The following is a 22,082-nucleotide window of genomic DNA, read 5'->3' on the forward strand; positions in this document are numbered from 1 at the left end:
AAATTCTATTTGAAACAAAAACAAGGTCAACATACAAATAAATATTCATAAATAAACATAATTAAATCAACTCGTAATTACTAGATTTTTAAAATTAACATAGTAATAGGAATAAAAAATAAAGAAATCAAACAATTTTATTCCCAATTATATCCAACCCAATTATGACCTACTGTCTCCTAATGGTAATTATGTCAGAGTTTTTTTAATTGCTCAATATCAAATTTAAATAGAAAAAAAAAACTAAGAAACGAGGTCGAAGTTTATGTTTTATTGAAGGTAATGGATTTCGATACTGTTTGTGAGAAGAGGTCTCACATTTCAGGGCACAGTTAGTTGTATCAGTATCACCTTTTTTGAGGTCCTGTTCACCCCAATATAATACTGTTTTGAGGCGTTGGGTCACAATTATTAGGTTGACTCGATACCCCATTTAGGAAAGTAGAAAAAGAAGAAAATAATTTAAAAAACTGAGAGATTACAATATATATATATCAAATCCCATTGCATTAACCAAAAAAAAATAATCAAAAAATAGATGATTTTTATACTAAGAAGGGAATCGTTACAAAATACTATTACACCCTTTAGTTTTAGGGAAAAACCAAATTCCTACAGCATATTGCATAAAATATTTCAAGGATTTCCTATAACATCATCCCATGTAAAGAAGAAAAAAAAAGTAGTTGTACAGAAAAGTATTCTCCTAAAAATAGATTTTGATGCGTAACGACATCCAAACTACAATGGTAATTCTGAATGTCAAATCGTTAAGGTCAAGAAGCAATCAGTATAAAAAATGTATACCATTTGATAAGATATAATGTAGATGAGCTCATTGGACGGGTAAAATAACAACATTTTTGAACTTCTGCATTGGACATTTCGAACTGGTTCCCAATGCATTTTCCCTAAGTCAGGCAGTGGTATTGGGAACTTGTTTGAAATTTCAATGCAGGAGTCATATCATCATACTTGTGCGGCTATGTAGTCAAGCGGTATGACACTCGCTGTCAGATCAGAAGGTCCTGAGTTCGAGCCTCGCTCTGCGCATAGTTGAGTCCTTGGAAAAGGCTCTTTACTCACATTCTCTCACCGTACTCAGGTGTTTGAGTACATGACTGCTAACAGCGTTGTCTCTGTCCGGAAAATATTGTAATATCGCCTGACAGGCGTCATGTCTCATTCTACATGTTACGTGTTGCTGTTGACCAGGGACCCCTTGTAAAGCGCTTTGAGCACATTTAGTGGATATTGCGCTATATAAAAGCTCAAAAAGCTCAGTCATACTTACATCGAGTTCCAGTAAGTAAGCTTTGAGTTCAGCATGAACACATCTGACTTGCTGAGACATAATTCCATTGGTGTCTGCCAGCCATGACTCAATGCCAGCCACACCAGACTCGTAATCTGTTCTGGCCTTACCGATGACCTCGTTCTGGCGAAAGGTCTGGAAACTGTCCACCAACTCGACAAACCGTCTGTTTAATAGCAAGACCGTCTGTTTGATTTCTTCAGCAACGGGATCTGTGGAAACTTCTATCAAGAAATTGGCACTCTCATTCATCATTCTGTGTTTGTCTTCGTATTGTGCCAGGTCTTTGAAGAACTCCTATGAATATGAAATGTGTGATACAATTAAATATCATTGATGACCAATATCATGAACACGTCGTTAACACACAAATAATTGGGAGGGGTGGGGTAGGTGAGGGAAAGTCTAGGAAGTTGGAGAAAAAAATTACATCATATCTAATCAATTCTAAGAACATTTACCTGATTTTCATCCATAGGAAGAAAAAATATAAATCTGTATAGTGCATTAAATCATGACTTATTTAAAACTACAAAACGAAAATTATGTGTGTTTGTTTGCCTAGTCACTATTGCAAATTCATCCAGGGCTCCTATATGAGTGGATAAGCTATGCAATATAATAAATATATATTATTAATACAAGAAATGCACTGATTACAAAACAGTCAAGCACAATTTTCTTCAATAACAGGTGGCGCCATATTGAATACCAATCGCTTTTTGTTTGTATTCTTGTTAGGATTTTGGGTAGTTTTGTTGTCACCAAAAATAGGAACACACCAATCAACTTTCCGGGTGAACTAATATTTTGTAAACTAAAACTAAATTGTTCCTATATCTAAAATGTCGCATCAATACAGCAAATTATGCCCATGCTCACCTTTGATTGGACCAATAACTATTTCATTTCATTTTTGTTAGAATTTTTCCATGTCCTATAAATATCCTTTCAGGATTCCTTGTTTCGAATTCATGTGACCTTAGCTCCATTGACATATATAGATTATCTTTTTCATGAATGGTACAAACCCTACTATTTCTAGAATTGATATAATTATTTCAGTGCTCTACAGTGACCTCCACACAGTGACCTCGAAGATTAAAAAGAGAAGACTGAGACTTGCGGGGCAATGCTGGAGACACAAGGAGGAGATTGCAAGCAGTCTTGTGCTATGAGAACCACCTGAGCGAACCAGAAACAGAGGCAGGCAGAATAAAATCTACATTGACTGTCTGCTAGACAACACAGGAATGGACAACACCCGGGAGCTGCGTACCCTTATGGAGGACAGGACAGAATGGCGAAGACTCGTGGCTCAAGTTGGGCGCCCCAAGGGGTGGCCTAAGTAAGTAAGTAAGTAAGTAAGTAAGTATTTCAGTCATAAAGCGATATTTTCCTCATGTAAGATTAAAAGATGTGAAAATAAATCTCACCTCCTTCTCTTCTAGAGTTCCAGCCATAGCTTGTACCCCATCAGCCAACCACACAGTCAGCACGTCAACACAGGCGGTGTATCGTTTCCATGTGGTGATCACTTCCTCCAGCATGGAACGGACACTCTTCACCTCCACCGACAGCTTCTTCCAACGACCACTCACCTCTTCCAGAAAGTGATCGATTTGTGAGGATTCCATTTTGTCTGGAAATGTTAACACAGAGCGTAAAATTTGAAAAATAAACAAACTATAAGACAACCATCATCAAATCCGAATTTCAACCATTAATTCTAACTATAAAAAAGTAGTTCTTTAGAGTCATAAGACTCAAGGAGCAAAAGTTTACCCAGGTTTCTACGATATTAAACAGACAAGAAGCAATTTTGCTTGCTGTCCTTTGGATAGGATACAAGTTTATCGCAAAGCACTTTCCACCAAATTTAATGGACACAGCTACCCAATTAATCACTGATGATACAGAGGGCACAGAATAATATCTTTACTTCACCCGGATCAAAAGCAATCATTTTGTGTGTAAAGCGACTGCTGGATCAAAAGCAATCATTTTGTGTGTAAAGCGACTGCTGGATCAAAAGCAATCATTTTGTGTGTAAAGCGACTGCTGGATCAAAAGCAATCATTTTGTGTGTAAAGCGACTGCTGAATCAAAAGCAATCATTTTGTGTGTAAAGCGACTGCTGGATCAAAAGCAATCATTTTGTGTGTAAAGCGACTGCTGGATCAAAAGCAATCATTTTGTGTGTAAAGCGACTGCTGGATCAAAAGCAATCATTTTGTGTGTAAAGCGACTGCTGGATCAAAAGCAATCATTTTGTGTGTAAAGCGACTGCTCTCCCAACTGAGATATCAGGACCCTAAATAATGAAACTATTGGAAATCAAAATTGAGTGCCAGAGGATCATCTAACATGCAAACAGACAGGGTTCATTTCAAGGTAAGTTGAGAATTTATCTATATGAAGTCCCCTCTCACAGTTCCATCTAATTGTGGGCTCTTTGAGAATTTATCTATATGAAGTCCCCTCTCACAGTTCCATCTAATTGTGGGCTCTTTGAGAATTTATCTATATGAAGTCCTCTCTCACAGTTCCATCTAATTGTGGGCTCTTTGAGAATCTATCTATATGAAGTCCCCTCTCACAGTTCCATCTAATTGTGGGCTCTTTGAGAATTTATCTATATGAAGTCCCCTCTCACAGTTCCATCTAATTATGGGCTCTTTGATAATTTATCTATATGAAGTCCCCTCTCACAGTTCCATCTAATTGTGGGCTCTTTGATAATTTATCTATATGAAGTCCCCTCTCACAGTTCCATCTAATTGTGGGCTCCTTGAGAATTTATCTATATGAAGTCCCCTCTCACAGTTCCATCTCATTGTGGGGTCTTTGAGACTGTATCTATATGAAGTCCCCTCTCACAGTTCCATCTAATTGTGGGCTCTTTGAGACTGTATCTATATGAAGTCCCCTTTCACAGTTCCATCTAATTGTGGGCTCTTTGAGACTGTATCTATATGAAGTCCCCTCTCACAGTTCCATCTAATTGTGGACTCTTTGCGAATGTATCTATATGAAGTCCCCTCTCACAGTTCCATCTAATTGTGGGCTCTAATTATCTATATGAAGTCCCCTCTCACAGTTCCATCTAATTGTGGGCTCTTTGAGAATTTATCTATATGAAGTCCCCTCTCACAGTTCCATCTAATTGTGGGCTCTTTGAGAATTTATCTATATGAAGTCCCCTCTCACAGTTACATCTAATTGTGGGCTCTTTGAGACTGTATCTATATGAAGTCCCCTCTCACAGTTCCATCTAATTGTGGCTCTTTGAGACTGTATCTATATGAAGTCCCCTCTCACAGTTCCATCTAATTGTGGGCTCTTAGAGACTGTATCTATATGAAGTCCCCTCTCACAGTTCCATCTAATTGTGGGCTCTTTGAGACTGTATCTATATGATGTCCCCTCTCACAGTTCCATCTAATTGTGGGCTTTATCTCATGCCTCAGAAACCTTGATTGACTCGATAAATGAGTTCCATTTTCCTCCTTAGGAAAAGTAAAGGAGATCCACAATTTTCATTGCCTCAGAGATAGGATCAGATTACAGTCTACATCAATATTATTATGTACAAGGAAGCGACCAAATGTACAGAATGTTACTAGTAATAGTAGTAGTAGTAATAGTAGTAGTAGTAGTAGTAGTAATGAGTGTAGTAGTAGTAGTAGTAGTAGTAGTATATGTGTAGTAGTAGTAGTAGTAGTAGTAGTAGTGTAGTGGTAGTGGTAGTAGTAGTGGTAGTGGTAGTGGTAGTGGTAGTGGTAGGGGTAGTAGTAGTAGTAGTAGTAGTAGTAGTAGTAGTAGTAGTAGTAGTAGTAGTAGTAGTAGTAGGAGGAGAGGAGAGGAGTATAGTAGTAGTAGTAGTAGTAGTAGTAGTAGTATAGTAGTAGTAGTAGTAGTAGTAGTATAGTAGTAATAGTAGTAGTAGTAATAGCGTATGGCTACATCTCCACACTGGAAGTCTCCAGTCAGTCTTTAAATTCATCACCGCAGTTGAGGACAGCCTCGAAACGTCCCGCGGCAGTGTAAGATATGTGGTCTGCTGTCTGGCATTTCCTGACAGTGGGGACAGTCGTCTGCCTCCCTCAAACCCCATCAATGCATGTTTGCAGCAGTCCTGTCGTGGCCTGTCAGTTGTCGGTTTGAGGCGACCCACTGTTTTCGATTGCTATACTAATGTCAATTAAACAGGAATCTGTGATAGAAATGGTAGAGCACTCGCTTCATATGCAAAAGGGACCAAGACGGATCCCAGGTAAAACCAATTTTACGGGGTTTCTTACCGCCCCCTTGTCCACCCAGCAACAATAAGGGAGCTGGGTCTGTTAGAAAGTACTTGCTGAAAGTACTTTTGCAATAGACTAGCATCCTATCCAAAGGGTTGCAAGCAATTGCTATTGTCCTTTTCATGCTTAAGGACTATTTTTATTTTATTTATACTTTCCAATCCATCATATAGCCATCTGACGACTGAAATCAAATATTTGTACTGATGACTCCAAAGATGAAAACATACCTGCTCCCCCCATTTTATAGGTTTCGGCAGCTTTCTTTGTTTCAGCAAACGTGGTGTCAAACTTTTCCAGCATCCTCTGCCTCTCTGCATATTCAATGAAGTCTGCAAGCAATTCTTCTACAGAGTCCTGTTTCTCGTATCTGGCTGTCCAAGCCACCACTTTGTTCTCGGCCAGGATCAGTTGAGACAGTAACTTGTATCTGAAATTATAAGCAAGGTGTGTTAACCCTCTCCTCACCATCCATAGGAAAATCGTCACATTCGTTCCGATGAAACAGAAATTTTCTAATTCTGATTTCTCTTGTACATTACACGATTTAAAGAAATGCTTTGATTACACTCTAGATACTAAAAAATCTGCTATAGAGCTCACTTGTTACTTTTTTGTTTGAGTAAGAAAAGTCTATTCTTGTGTTGGTTTGGAGTGAATTTTCGGGGGAAATTCTAAAAATAGCTGGTAAGGAGAGAGTTAAGCAGATAATACAATGATCCAAATTTCTTATTTTTAAAAAAGCAAAAAAATAGCAGAAGCAGAATTCCGTACACTGAAATAGGCTTCAATAGTCATGACGTCACTTCCCTCGTAATGGCGCATAGTAACTTAGTAACTGATTCTAAACTATCGGAACAATGGCGGACGCCCTTATGAAATACTTCTCCGACGAGCGTAAAAGTGTATGTATCCAGAGTAAAAAAACATTATAGATCTGATAATGTTTTAACTTTTTTACATTCTGATCACATGACATGTGAAAATGTTCTAGCCAGCATGAAGAATAAAAAGTACTGATTTTCTTTGTTTAGAACCAAGCTGCTCGTTGCTGGGCGGATGTGACATTAGACTATTGAATCCTATTGCAGGCGAACTCAGAACAAATTATTAATAAAAAGGAAAATTCTAAATATCATATTTGAAATCTAAAATTCCATAAGAAAATATGACAATTTCATCTGAAGTGAATTGTTTTCTGAAAATAGTAACTTATTTGAAAGTGAAAGTAACATATGATGTATGAAGAAAATTATATGTAGCCAAAATCCAATTAATTATAATACTTAGTGAGTGGTACTAGATATTCATCAATTCATCAATTATGCGTTTGTCAATTCATTTCAAGGAATTACTTTATAATAATCTAAACTCTTACTTATTTTACAATTCACTATTAATATGCTTTGTTATTTGTCACTGCTGTATAAAAACATACATTATAGAAACATACATAATAGAAACATGCATTATAGAAACATACATAATAGAAACATACATTATAGAAACATACATTACAGAAACATACATTATAGAAACATACATTATAGAAACATACATTACAGAAACATACATTATACAAACATTCACATTATAGAAACATACATTATAGAAACATACATTACAGAAACATACATTATACAAACATACATTAGAAACATACATTACAGAAACATACATTATAGAAACATACATTATAGAACCATACATTACAGAAACATACATTATACAAACATACACATTATAGAAACACAAACATTATAGAAACACAAACATTATAGAAACACGGCAGTACACACACCAAAAACAAACAAAACAAGGCCAATAACTGATCACAGTATTATTAATTGCTTTACCTATAATGTGAGTAGTCTAGTCTGTTTTGTCGTACAGTTGAGTGCAATGTGACGGACTCGAGTCGCTTAGAGATGTGGTCTATTTGGGGGCCATGGATCATGATGCCTTCATAACGACCCGCACGCTTCACTTGAGCAAAAAATTTCTTCCATTCCTCCAAGTCTTTGAAAAATTCCTGTTGACACAGATGGGTTGAAAATCTTAGTTTTACTAACTTAATTCAAGCTTAGGGGAAAAAAGTGTCTTAACTTTTAACTTTTTTTTTATTTTCTTCTTTGAAATTCTTCTGAGCAATTGAAATCATCAACGGGGCCAAGTTTCTTTAACTACTAAAAGAAGAAATCAAACACACCAATTATTCAGATCTTTTTATTTTCTCCTCATTTCCAGCAAAGTCCTCTACACTTGCTATCACTATATCATGATACAGATGTGCTGGTTTCTGTACTAAAAACTTTCACCAAAAACCCTATCAAAGACAGACTGTCTAAATGTATTTCTCAATTAATCATTTAATTTCTTTTGGTTGCCTTTCGCTTTTCACCTCTCAGAAGAAACTGGACAACTTTACTAAAAGCAGCAATTATTCATGCAAGAAGCTCAAGACATAACACAAATATATAATATAATATATATATATATATATATATATATATATATATATATATATATATATATATATATATATATATATATATATATATATATATATATTTTATATATATATATATATATATATATATATATATATATATATATATATATATGACTAAAACAATTTCGTAGAAATACGAATTTTCCAGTCCTAATTGACAATAATATTTAGATCTTTAATTCAATAAACTTCTTGAAATTCAAGTTTTGTTGCCAGAGCTAATATGTGTAGGAGTTTAAAGTATAATTAAATGTATTGAAACACAAATTGGTAATTTTTAAAAATTGTTATAATGTCTTCTATGAAAACTGCGAATTTTTCCAATTCCAAGAGGGCAGATCAGTTATAATTTCTGACAATACATCCAAGTCACCACATATTATATTACATACCCTATGTTCTTTGGACAATTCCAGGTACTGAGCCGCTTTTGGTCTGTTATAATTTCTGACAATACATCAATGTCACCACATATTATATTACATACCCTATGTTCTTTGGACAATTCCAGGTACTGAGCCGCCATTTGGTCGTTATTATCAATAGCCTCCTCCTTTTTCCTCAACAGCTTCTCGGCCTGGTAGAGCCACTCTCCCAGCTTGCCCAATTTCCCTGGCAATGCCATGTCCAACTTCAACAGCCAAAGTCTCACCTGAAAAAAAAAGGAAAAAAAAGGATTTTAACCCATCATGTCCGTTCAAAAACAAATGAAAATAAAATACACAACGTTTATGCTTTAATTGATGATTAATGATGGGATGCAGCATGGCTCAGGGGTACGGTCTTTGCTTCGTATCCGAAAGGTACCGAGTTTGATCACCCGCTGCTGCGCTGTCTGGCCTTGAGCAAGTCACCTCGCCCTAGCTCAATTTGCGGCGCTGCACTGCGGTTAACGTCTGGGTTATTCCAGTCTTCCCTTGAAAAAGACCCTAGAGATAAATTTCCCCTATGGGATGAATCAAGGGAATTTTTTTTTTTTTATTTATTTGTTTGTTCATAAATTTGTTTATTTCAATTAATATTTATATGTCAATGTAAAGCACTTGGTGTTTGTTTAGACAGGGTAAAGCGCTATAATAAATTATGACAGTTATTGTCATTAATAATATCATTATTACTTTGCCTTTTCTAATGATCAACGCTGAATTTTTTAATTTACTACAACAACAAAAAAAGAGAGAGAATTTTCTTTAGTTATATTCAAATTTGCAAGTGTGACTCAAAAAAAAAAACAATGTTAAAATGCAATTCTATTTAATTTTGAAATAAATCTGAGGTCTCACCTGCTCATCAACTTCCTGCCATGTCAGATCAAGTTTCTCCCAATCACCTCTACTGATTTTGAGGGCCCTGCCTGATAATACCTTCTCACCAATCTTCAGATAGAGCGGTTCTCTCCGGTCAAACTCTGTCTTGAAGCCAAGGTAATCCTGACAGAAAAAATGCAGACAATAAAATATTCATAAAAACACCAAACTGTCAGCAGAGAAAATAAACCTGGCCTAGTAAATTAAACAAATGAATGGCTTGTTCTCATGGGCTTATTAAAAAAAAAAAAAAAGAAAGATGTACATATAAATGAGAGTTATTATATAGCGCAATATCAACTCAAAGTCTCAAAGCACTTTACAAGAGGTCCCAGGCCAACAGCAACACTTAACATGTAGAACAAGACATGACGCCTGTTGTTAGGCGATATTACATTTATTTTTTTTTTGGACAGAACAACGCTGTCAACAGTGTGGTACTCATTTTACACCTGAGTACGGTGAGAGAATGTGAGTTAAGAGCTTTTTCCAAGGACTCAATTATGCACCGAGTGAGGATCGAACTCAGGACCTTCTGATCCGAAAAACGAGTGTCATACCACTAAACCACATTGTCGCACTGTATAAGATGTATATGATTTTTACTTTACCATGATAGAATTTTAGATTTATTCTTCTTAGATCGTTTCTTTTTTTTTTTTTTCTTTTTGTTTATTCTTTTAAATTTTTTTGTTTTGTTTTGTTTTTTTAACCTACCATAAATTCGGATTCTCTGTCTGTGACAGGCTCCTGGGCAGCGTCTATGATTTCCTTGGCATCGTTATTGAGCCAAGTCATCAGGCTGTTATAGGCTTGGAGTTCTTTGTCTGCCGTGTCGATGTTTAAGCCAGGAACTCCCTGTAGACGACAAAAGATGATGGTGATGATGATGATGATGATGATGATGATGATGATGATGATGATGATGATGATGATGATGATGGTGTAAGTAGTAGTTGTGAGGGTAGATGCAGATTTCTATGCATCACTCTCCAATTTAATATTTTACAACGTTAAAAAATTTTAAAAGTTCAATGCTTGCAAAACCTTACCGATATTTCACATACATTTTAAAGGACAAATAGAAAAAATGGTAATATAAATAAACCCGTTACCCTCTACATGATATCTTGAGGTGAAAAAAAGCGTCCATTTGACTATCTAAGGAGTTGCAATCTACTTACACTTGCTCCAGCATCAGGGTAGGCTTTCAAAAACTGTGCTACATACGTCATGATGGATTTCTCATCTGGTTTTTCTACATCAACGTCTGTGAAAAGAAGTAAATTCTTGGTTCAACAACTCGGGTCTTCCATAACGACACAGATCCGCTACACGGACACGTCTAAAACATAGCGGCCTAATTTTCAAAGAGCTAAAAAGGACACTCTAAAAACACAATGCCTTCGTGACCCAAAACACCAGAATGTTTGGACTATTACTATTACACAATATAATCTAGATTTAGATTTTTTTTTTTGTTCCGTGCTTTAATGGAAGTTGGTTGGCAGCTCTGCTAATTTAATGAATAAGTACGAGTACCCAGTTATCTTTATGAATAATGAAAATGCTGCTGCTTGAAACTTGAAGAAAAAATGTAAACAACTATAGGAAGCGAATAGAAGCTTCAATTTATTAAACGATGACAAATACTGTGGATGTTTCAGGTTTTCACATTATCAACAAAACATGATGAATGAAATATTAAAATATATCTTAGTAGTGTCTCATTTAAATTGTCCACAATATCCATTTCTTATTGTTATTTATTGGTCATCCTTATGACACACGATTCCAATGTAACAGGTGGTACCCGTAGTTGAGCAAAGGTGATTCCAGTATGGTGAAACTTCAATAGTCTTCTTATCATTGAACATATTGTCAAGACATGAATATTTACACTAGATAAACAAATCATGTACTATTCATATCTTTAACCTTATAATAATTTAAGACTGCAAAAAAAAGGCAGCTTGAAGTTGGGAACAGTAAATATCAATTGTGAAGGTTAAGGATAAGATTCAAGGAGAGACAACGCGAAAGGTAACACAGGGTTCAGTCTGTGCTTTATCAACAATAAATACTAAACAATGAAAACCTGAGCAGAATGATAAGATTATGGAAAGGTGGAAACGATTGTCAGGAAATATAAAATAGTTTTAAATACTGTTTTAAAGAGCAATTTTTATCTTTAATATTAATCTTTAAAAACAAAATATTTTGTAAAATTCCCTTTATCTATTCTTGGGGGAAATGTTATATTTAGGTCTAACTGGACAAAAGACTCAATAGCCCATGTGACAACAACAAAAATTCATATTTCTACGAATATTTCGTAGTATTAGGCAGTTCTGAAATAAGGCACAACACGTCCACCCAGAGGATCAGAGTCAGAACCCCAGCTGCTGACTTCTCAGTTTTTCTTCATTGCATGACGTCCTAAACGTCTTGATGAAGAAAAACTGAGAAGTCAGCAGCTGGAGTTCTGACTCTGATCCTCTGGGTGGACGTGTTGTGTCTTATTTCAGAACTGCCTAAAACTACGAAGTATTCATAGAAATACAAATTTTTGGCTCCGGCTTCAGAGTTGCAAAGGTCTCTTTGACCTTGACTCAATAAATTTAGTTGAAAATGAAAGTTTGGCTCCTTAGAATCTATATTCAGGTCTTTGGAGCATTTTTTTGGCCATGCTGAGAGCAAATTGTTTAACTGTAAAGTTATTTAAAGTCACTTTTTCTTTTTTTTTTTCCCTGGGAAACTACGAATTTTTTAAATTTCACGTTGGCAGCTCTGTCATTTATTCAGCAATCTCACACCCAAATTTGCGTCCAAGTACGAAAAGGAATCGTTCACAACCAAGATGTTGAATATACGGCATGAAAAATACAAAAATCCTCAATGTGTCCTATAAATATCATTTATATTTCACTTTCTAAACTGCATTACACAGTTCCTCTACGCCTCCCCTCTTTCCACTTAATTAATTGCGCACCTTTTATACATTGTTCTATTTTAATCCATACTTCCTTACAAAGGAGCATAGTTCTACTATTTCCTGCCCATCAATGTTTTGTTTATTCATCTTAACAACGCCACTACCACACCATCTCATTCGCCTGTAGTGTTTCATTCATCCTGTTTTGTTGATAAAGGGGGAAATCTGAAATGTCCATTTTATCTGTTTCCGTGTATTAAATTGAATCTTACATCCAATTTCACACCGTTATTTATAAACATAATTGCAAAATAAAATATATCATTAATATTAATCCCCATATACAAAATGTTTCAAAGATGGATTCAAGACATGGGTGCCAGTTTTCCGGTTCATGCCGGAATTCCGGTTTCACGATATCTCGAAGTCAAATACCTCCGGTTTCAGTGTTTTGAGTAAAATAACCTAATAGCACCTGTAAAAATTCGAAAACGTGATTCAGCCACCGTTTCAATGTATGGAGGTAGATTCTTTAAAATCAAATTAATTTCCTCATTGTGTCAATATGTTTGCTGTGTAATCATTTAAGAATGGTATAAAAACGGTGATGACATAAGAGTAAAGTTTAGGCCGCAGTTTCAGTAGAAACATTTTCAGGTTTGGCAAACTGTCGAGATTTTAGTTTCAGGTTTCAGCACTTCTTCCTGCTGGCACCCATGATTCCAGACGTGATATGAATGAACGAGAGTCAAGTAACCAACCTTCAGGATCCAGCAATCGTGGAATCCCCAGGTGATCTTCAGCTGTAGAGAAGGCATGCTCCAGGCTGATGCGAGCTTGTTGGCGGCGAATCTGGTCCATATCCACCAAATCAGGTCGGATGTTGTGGATCATGGCGTTGAAGGCCACGCCATCTTTCCAGCTCTTGCCAAAATCTTTGATCTCAAGACCATATTTCCTGTGAGATTGTTTTCAAGATCATAAACATTTTAATGATTTTGATCCAAATGTTATGCAAACTATCACATATGGCATTATTCTTATTGAATGCAAATTAAACGAGTAGATTGTACTTACACTTCTTTTCTTATTAATTTTGAACTGATCAGGGCCACAGATTCCAAACTCAAACTAATTGACTGACAGAATGACTAATTCTGGTGTGTGTATTCTGGTATATTCTGGCTTATACGGTACACACCAAAAACTAAAGAAAAATAAATAAGAAGAGAAAAGTAAAAAAGAAATTTTGCTGGATTTGTATTTATAACCAAAATAATTCAATGTCAAGGCCATCTTACTTGGACAAAACATTTTCAGCCCATTCCAGCAAACTCTGTTTTGGTAAGACATTCTTCTTCTTCGATCCATCTTCTCCAGCAGGCATAGCAGTAATCGTCTCTTCAATCTGAAAGGGTTAACATTGTTATACACAAAAACACTGATCCAAAATGATTTCGGGAATTTTGATTTGAGCCTCATTTCATTTTACACTTAGAATAATTCAAACTGCATCTCACATCTCCAATAAATACTCTTTTTCTCTTGTTTAAAAAAAAACGAATTCTTTGAAAAGACCTGTATGCAAACCAGTCAATAAAACAACAATCATTATCATTTCTAAATACAGTTGTTGTTTATTTTTTAATGGAAAATTTAATGTATCATGTCAGTGCCTGAAGTATAAACGGTTTAGTCTTTTATTTCTTCTTTTTCTTCTTTCAGCTTATCCCGCATTTTGCAGGGTTGCCATAATGAATGCCACATCTCCATGCATCCCGGTCTTTTATTTAATATTCCCAAATGAAATCTGGCCTATCAAAGAGAACGTTCATTGCCCACACAACTGACCTGGAAATATAGAATGATGGTCCAGACCAGACCGAGTACAATGGAAGGTTTGCCATCCGCTATACTCGTGGCGTTGATGTTGACTAGCTTGATCTGGAAAAGAAAACAGAAAAAAGTTATAAAGTTATCAAAATATTGTAATCAATCACGAGAAAGTTGGGGTTTTTTTTTTTTTGTTGTTTTTTTTTTGGAAAAGTGGGGAAAAAAGTAAGAACAAAAGCAATACGATCTTAATTGTCTCACTATCTTAAATCAACCATAGTTTTCTTCAATTTGCCATTCCTGAAAGACCGGCCTGGTGGCCCCTCTAAAAAAATAAAAAATAAAAAAACGGTATGCTATTTATTTTTTTCCAGTCATTTGGGAAAACTCCTCGGTCCACTGTCTTTTCCATTGTCCAAGGGTACATTCAAGACTGTGTTCCTGTTATATCAATAACATACTTTTACTCCTCGGTCCACTGTCTTTTCCATTGTCCAAGGGTACATTCAAGACTGTCTTCCTGTTATATCAATAACATACTTTTACTCCTCGGTCCACTGTCTTTTCCATTGTCCAAGGGTACATTCAAGACTGTCTTCCTGTTATATCAATAACATACTTTTCAATACTCCTCGGTCCACTATCTTTTCCATTGTCCATGGGTACATTCAAGACTGTGTTCCTGTTATATCAATAACATACTTTTCAATACTCCTCGGTCCACTGTCTTTTCCATTGTCCATGGGTACATTCAAGACTGTGTTCCTGTTATATCAATAACATACTTTTCAATACTCCTCGGTCCACTGTCTTTTCCATTGCCCATGGGTACATTCAAGACTGTGTTCCTGTTATATCAATAACATACTTTTCAATACTCCTCGGTCCACTGTCTTTTCCATTGTCCAAGGGTACATTCAAGACTGTGTTCCTGTTATATCAACAACATACTTTTCAATACTCCTCGGTCCATTGTCTTTTCCATTGTCCAAGGGTACATCCAAGACTGTGTTCCTGTTATATCAATAACATACTTTTCAATACTCCTCGGTCCACTGTCTTTTCCATTGTCCATGGGTACATTCAAGACTGTGTTCCTGTTATATCAATAACATACTTTTCAATACTCCTCGGTCCACTGTCTTTTCCATTGTCCATGGGTACATTCAAGACTGTGTTCCTGTTATATCAACAACATACTTTTCAATACTCCTCGGTCCACTGTCTTTTCCATTGTCCAATGGTACATTCAAGACTGTGTTCCTGTTATATCAATAACATACTTTTCAATACTCCTCGGTCCACTGTCTTTTCCATTGTCCAAGGGTACATTCAAGACTGTGTTCCTGTTATATCAACAACATACTTTTCAATACTCCTCGGTCCACTGTCTTTTCCATTGTCCAAGGGTACATCCAAGACTGTGTTCCTGTTATATCAATAACATACTTTTCAATACTCCTCGGTCCACTGTCTTTTCCATTGTCCAATGGTACATTCAAGACTGTGTTCCTGTTATATCAATAACATACTTTTCAATACTCCTCGGTCCATTGTCTTTTCCATTGTCCAAGGGTACATTCAAGACTGTGTTCCTGTTATATCAATAACATACTTTTCAATACTCCTCGGTCCACTGTCTTTTCCATTGTCCATGGGTACATTCAAGACTGTGTTCCTGTTATATCAATAACATACTTTTCAATACTCCTCGGTCCACTGTCTTTTCCATTGTCCAATGGTACATTCAAGACTGTGTTCCTGTTATATCAATAACATACTTTTCAATACTCCTCGGTCCACTGTCTTTTCCATTGTCCAAGGGTACATTCAAGACTGTGTTCCTGTTATATCAATAACATACTTTTCAATACTCCTCGGTCCACTGTCTTTTCCGTTGTCCAAGGGTACATTCAAGACTGTGTTCCTGTTATATCAATAACATACTTTTCAATTTTTGTTGTTCAGCTACTAGAGGCGGTTCTAAGTATCAAACATTGCTCGACATAGCATCTCTCAATATTTAAAGATTTGATAAACTTGATAACAATAATTGTGCTTGAAAACCGTTTTCTAAACTGATAACTCGACAAAATCTATTTAATAATGATAAAGAAATAGCATTCAAATTCATGATAAAGCGTTTAGTGGCAAGATTTTAAAATGTAGTACGCTGACGATAAAACGTTTAACAATATGATAAGATCTATAGTTCTTCAATGCATTGTGAAAACAAGGAGTTCTTTTTTGTGCATTTTCCCCCAAAATCTTTACATGTAGCAAAAATAACAAGAAACAAATGATGAGATAAATCCTAACAATGATCTGTGTGTAAGAGAAAGTTGTAATTAAACAAACCTTTTTGCCTTCTAGGAAATTAAGAGCTGAGGAAATATTGGCAAGATGATGAGGCCTTCTCAACCGGGGTCCCTTCTCCATGGGCTGGGGAAGACATCATACAAAATTACATTTGGAAAAGTTGAAAATATAGATGAATGAAGAATTTATTGTATTACTTCCCTTTGTTTACGAAATTATAATCTGTTTTTATTCTGAACTGTTTGGACTGCAATGTTGTTGATTTTTGGCTTTTGATTTTTGATAAAAAAAGAAGTGAAGACGATCGAACACATGAGGCATTTCGGTGTTATTTTATCTTATCTTATTGACTTTTGACTTGATTATTAGAGAAATATTAGAGGAAATATCTTCAAATTTTAATTCAAAATAATGCTTTAATAAATATTTTGAAACTGTGGGGAAAACGAATTTTGTTTTGTTATTGTTGCTATTGTTGCTTTTGTTTCTTCCTTTTTGTTCAGGTTTTTGTTGTTGTTGTTGTTGATGGAGCGGAGGAGGGGTATCACACTTCTTTATATATATATATATATATATTATATATATATATATATATATATATATATATATATATATACAATCTGCTTTGGCGTCATGTTGAAGTGTTGCTTTTGAATTGGACCATCGTGTAAAGCGCCTTGAGTATGGACCATCATGGAAAGCGCCGTGAGTATGGACCATCATGGAAAGCGCCGTGAGTATGGACCATCATGTAAAGCGCCGTGAGTATGGACCATCATGTAAAGCGCCATGAGTATGGACCATCATGTAAAGCGCCGTGAGTATGGACCATCATGTAAAGCGCCGTGAGTATGGACCATCATGTAAAGCGCCGTGAGTATGGACCATCATGTAAAGCGCCGTGAGTATGGACCATCATGTAAAGCGCCGTGAGTATGGACCATCATGTAAAGCGCCGTAAGTATGGACCATCATGTGAAGCGCCGTGAGTATGGACCATCATGTAAAGCGCCGTGAGTATGGACCATCATGTAAAGTGGCGTGAGTATATCAAGACGATATTGCGCCATCAACATTATGTGACGTGTTGTATTTTTTTAATCACAGCTCCAGCCAGGCCCTGTGTTGTATAATGTGTTGTCGTTTGTCAGCATTGGCCATAAGTCTGAAACGTGTATGGACACGTCTGTTGTAATAGAATAATCATGATAAAAAGATACTTATATAGAGCTCAACCTTCGCATAATAAGTGCTCAGGGACGCTTTACAATTTTATATAGTAGGGGAATTGGGGGGGGGGAGAGAGAGAGAGAGAGAGAGAGAGAGAGAGAGAGAGAGAGAGAGAGAGAGAAGACAGACAATCGAGAGGGGATAAGAAAAAATAGATGAAAGAAAGACAATAACAGACGAATGAATGATTATCGTTATATAAATTAATATCCCACTGTTGGGGTTTGAAAGGCCATTACAGAAACGTGTTGCACCATTACGGTCCCACTTTACACGTGTTCAATAGTTGCACAATTACGGTCCCACTTTACACGTGTTCAATAGTTGCACCATTACGGTCCCACTTTACACGTGTTCAATAGTTGCACAATTACGGTCCCACTTTACGCGTGTTCAATAGTTGCACAATTACGGTCCCACTTTACGCGTGTTTAATAGTTGCACCATTACCGTCCCACTTTACTCGTGTTCAATAGTTGCACCATTACGGTCCCACTTTACTCGTGTGCAATAGTTGCACCATTACGGTCCCACTTTACACGTGTGCAATAGTTGCACCATTACGGTCCCACTTTACACGTGTACAATAGTTGCACCATTACGGTCCCACTTCACACGTGTTCAATAGTTGCACCATTACGGTCCCACTTTACGCGTGTTCAATAGTTGCACCATTACGGTCCCACTTCACGCGTGTTCAATAGTTGCACCATTACGGTCCCACTTTACGCGTGTTCAATAGTTGCACCATTACGGTCCCACTTTACGCGTGTTCAATAGTTGCACCATTACGGTCCCACTTTACGCGTGTTCAATAGTTGCACCATTACGGTCCCACTTTACGCGTGTTCAATAGTTGCACCATTACGGTCCCACTTTACGCGTGTTCAATAGTTGCACCATTACGGTCCCACTTTACGCGTGTTCAATAGTTGCACCATTACGGTCCCACTTTACGCGTGTTCAATAGTTGCACCATTACGGTCCCACTTCACGCGTGTTCAATAGTTGCACCATTACGGTCCCACTTCACGCGTGTTCAATAGTTGCACATTACGGTCACTACGCGTGTTCAATATTGCACCATTACGGTCCCACTTTACGCGTGTTCAATAGTTGCACCATTACGGTCCCACTTCACGCGTGTTCAATAGTTGCACCATTACGGTCCCACTTCACACGTGTTCAATAGTTGCACCATTACGGTCCCACTTTACGCGTGTTCAATAGTTGCACCATTACGGTCCCACTTTACGCGTGTTCAATAGTTGCACCACCATTAAGGTCCCACTTTACACGTGTTCAATAGTTGCACCATTACGGTCCCACTTTACACGTGTTCAATAGTTGCACCATTAAGGTCCCACTTTACACGTGTTCAATAGTTGCACCTTTAAGGTCCCACTTCACATATGTTCAATAGTTCAGACCTTATGACAAAAATTGCGATTTGATTCAAGAGGAAAAATTAATCCGGGCAAAGTGGGTGATATTCATAATTCATAATTATTCAATTTGTTTACAAAGCATGAAATGGCAAGTGTCGGTGCTTTCTGTCGTATTCTGGAAAAACACGTATTTAAACATTTGGCCAGAAAACTCTTCCTTCACATAATATCGATCGGTTTAAATGACCCTCATCTTGGCAAAAACTCTCAAACCTGGGACTTCGCGAAAAGACAGACGTCTTCCTTAAAGTCCCAAGTTTGAGAGGGTGTTTTTTTTCCAAGATGAGGGTCATTTAAATCAATCGATATGTGAAGGACGAGTTTTCTGGCCAAATTTTTTAATACGATTTATTTTCGAAAGTGCAGCAGTTGACTGGTTAATGAATGTATTTGGGAAATGTTGTACAAAGAAATACATTGAATCAAACACAAAGCTCGACATTAATAATTTATGATCGGACTGGCATTCATAGATTAAGAGGAGGTGTGTGTTCTCTCTCTCTCTCTCTCTCTATATATATATATATATATATATATATATATATATATATATATATATATATATATATATATATATATATATATCCCTCTCTGCAGTGATGATAATGGAAAGTTGTCAATAGGGAGACAATTTCTCGGTCTATCGATCAAACACAAACAAAAATGTACAATTATTATGTGATTATATTAAGTAAATATAATATTACTACTACTAATGAAAATCCATTTTTCTCTCCCTTGTTCTTGAAGCTTGAAAAAGTAAAAATAAAAAGTTGAATGTAAACTTCATTTTAATCGTGTGTAGGTGACGAAGATACTTTGTTATCTGCACAGTCTTTGGTTTAATGGATCGAAATGAAGTGTACATTCATTGATCATTTTATATATATATATATATATATATATATATATATATATATATATATATATATATATATATATATATATATATATATACATATATATATATATAAATTGAGCTTTTATATAGCGCAATATCCACTAAATGTGCTCAGAGCGCTTTACAAGGGGTCCCTGGTCAACAGCAACATTTAACATTTAGGACGGGACATGACGCCTGTTAGGCGATGTTATAATTTTTCGGACATAGACAACGCTGTTCACGGCCAGGTACTCATTTTACACCCGAGTGCGGTGAGAGAATGTGAGTAAAGAGCCTTCTCCAAGGACTCAACTATGCGCCGAGCGAGGCTGGAACTCAGGACCTTCCGATCCGAAAGCGAGTGTCATACCACAAGACCACATAGCCGCGCTTATATATCCCAATCAAGATCACAATGTGATAGGAGCTGGCATAATAAAACGGACGGGGTACTTTCCTTGAGAGTTGGGTCGTTGCCAAGTTATTGAATGTCGTCTTATCATGGCTAAAGAGTGTAAAGAATGCCAGCACTCAGTGCTTGAATTAACCTGTGTTTGTATGTGTGTGTGTGTTTGTGTGTGTGTGTTTGTGTGTGTGTGTGTATGTGTTTATTTGTATGCGAGTGTCCTCCCTGACAGAATAGATAACATAATTGATTATTATTTTTATCAATACAGAATAACGTTTCATCAGCTATTGAGATTAAGAAGTGTTGGGTAACGGAAGAATGAGAAAGGGGGCGGGGGGGGGGAAGAAAGAATATATATATATATATGTACCTGCACATATATAAGATATTTATATATATATATATATGTGTGTGTGTTGTGTGTGTGTGTGTGTGTGGTGTGTGTGTGTGTGCGTTTGTGTTCACACGTGTTCAATAGTTCAGACCGTATGACAAAAATTGCGATTTGATTCTAGAGGAAAAATTAATCCGGGCAAAGTGGGTGATATTCATAATTCATATATATATATATATATATATATATATATATATATATATATATATATATATATATATATATATATATATATACAAGAAAGAGAGAGAGAGTGAGAGAGCAGACTTGAATCTAGAAAGTCCAGAAATAGTCCGGAAGGGTTGTACCAAAATGCTACACGAATGAATCAGGCTATAAACGTCTTTTCTTGATACACAAAAACACACAATCTCTAGCTAACTAAATTATCGAACAAAGAGATGAGCTTTTTTATTTTTTTTAAAGATGAGCTTTTTTATATAGAGCAATATCCACTAAACGTGCTCAAAGCGCATTACAGGGGGTCCTTGGCGAACAGCAACACTTAACATGTAGGACGAAACATGACGCCTGTTAGGCGATATTACAATTTTTTTCCGGACAGAAACAACGCTGTTGACGGCCAGGTAGTCATTTTACACCTGAGTACGGTGAGAGAATGTGAGTTAAGAGCTTTTTCCAAGGACTCAACTATGTGCCGAGCGCGAGGCTCGAACCCTGGACCTTCCGATCCGAAAGCGAGTGTCATACCACTAGAGCACATAGCAACACTTTGGACCAAAAAGAAATCGATTTGACCTAATCAAAAATGAGGTCCGGTGTTATTTCAACCCCCGTGTCTGCCGCCGGTTATGAATCCGTAATATTATTCTACATTACGTGCCATGTAATTTATACTATGTAATTTTTCTCAGCCAATTTACAATAGCATTATACTGTAACTAATTCTTAGCTTTTTACAGATCTTTTTTATTTTCTGATATGTTGACATCAATATACCTTTTCTAGATATTTATATCTTTACACTTTTATAATCTGTATGTCCCTTAATTTACACTATGTAATTATTCTTACAGCCTACAATATGATTACACTATATATACCTATTACGAAATGTTACTTTACCACATTATATTTACGTATATTATGTTTATGTATGTATCATTGTCGGTATTTTATACGTCTGTACAAAAATTTCCTTTTGGATGAATAAAGTACATTTTTATTAT

The 22,082-nt window shown here is 36.3% G+C and overlaps 1 protein-coding gene across 3 annotated transcripts in view; it reads right to left on the reverse strand.

The window, feature by feature from the left end:
* LOC144970464 (muscle-specific protein 300 kDa-like) overlaps positions 1-22,082 on the reverse strand; it is a 503,594-nt gene that overhangs the window by 388,225 nt on the left and 93,287 nt on the right. The window contains exons 5-16 of one of the 3 annotated variants that reach the window (XM_078910148.1): positions 16,568-16,651; positions 14,228-14,320; positions 13,678-13,784; positions 13,138-13,334; positions 10,626-10,711; positions 10,159-10,299; positions 9,418-9,564; positions 8,622-8,786; positions 7,479-7,654; positions 5,853-6,052; positions 2,752-2,957; positions 1,295-1,612 (exon numbers count right to left, since the gene is read on the reverse strand). In XM_078910148.1, the coding sequence (XP_078766274.1) occupies positions 1,295-1,612; positions 2,752-2,957; positions 5,853-6,052; positions 7,479-7,654; positions 8,622-8,786; positions 9,418-9,564; positions 10,159-10,299; positions 10,626-10,711; positions 13,138-13,334; positions 13,678-13,784; positions 14,228-14,320; positions 16,568-16,651 (1,920 nt within the window). Of the gene's footprint in view, positions 1-1,294; positions 1,613-2,751; positions 2,958-5,852; positions 6,053-7,478; positions 7,655-8,526; positions 8,557-8,621; positions 8,787-9,410; positions 9,565-10,158; positions 10,300-10,625; positions 10,712-13,137; positions 13,335-13,677; positions 13,785-14,227; positions 14,321-16,567; positions 16,652-22,082 lie in introns of those variants that run through there. The other 2 variants (XM_078910139.1, XM_078910156.1) reach the window with 2 other exon arrangements.

This window comes from Berghia stephanieae, chromosome 1 (assembly GCF_034508935.2).
Source record: "Berghia stephanieae isolate SIO BIC M18660-M18661 chromosome 1, UCSD_Bste_1.3, whole genome shotgun sequence".
Taxonomy (NCBI): domain Eukaryota; kingdom Metazoa; phylum Mollusca; class Gastropoda; order Nudibranchia; family Aeolidiidae; genus Berghia; species Berghia stephanieae.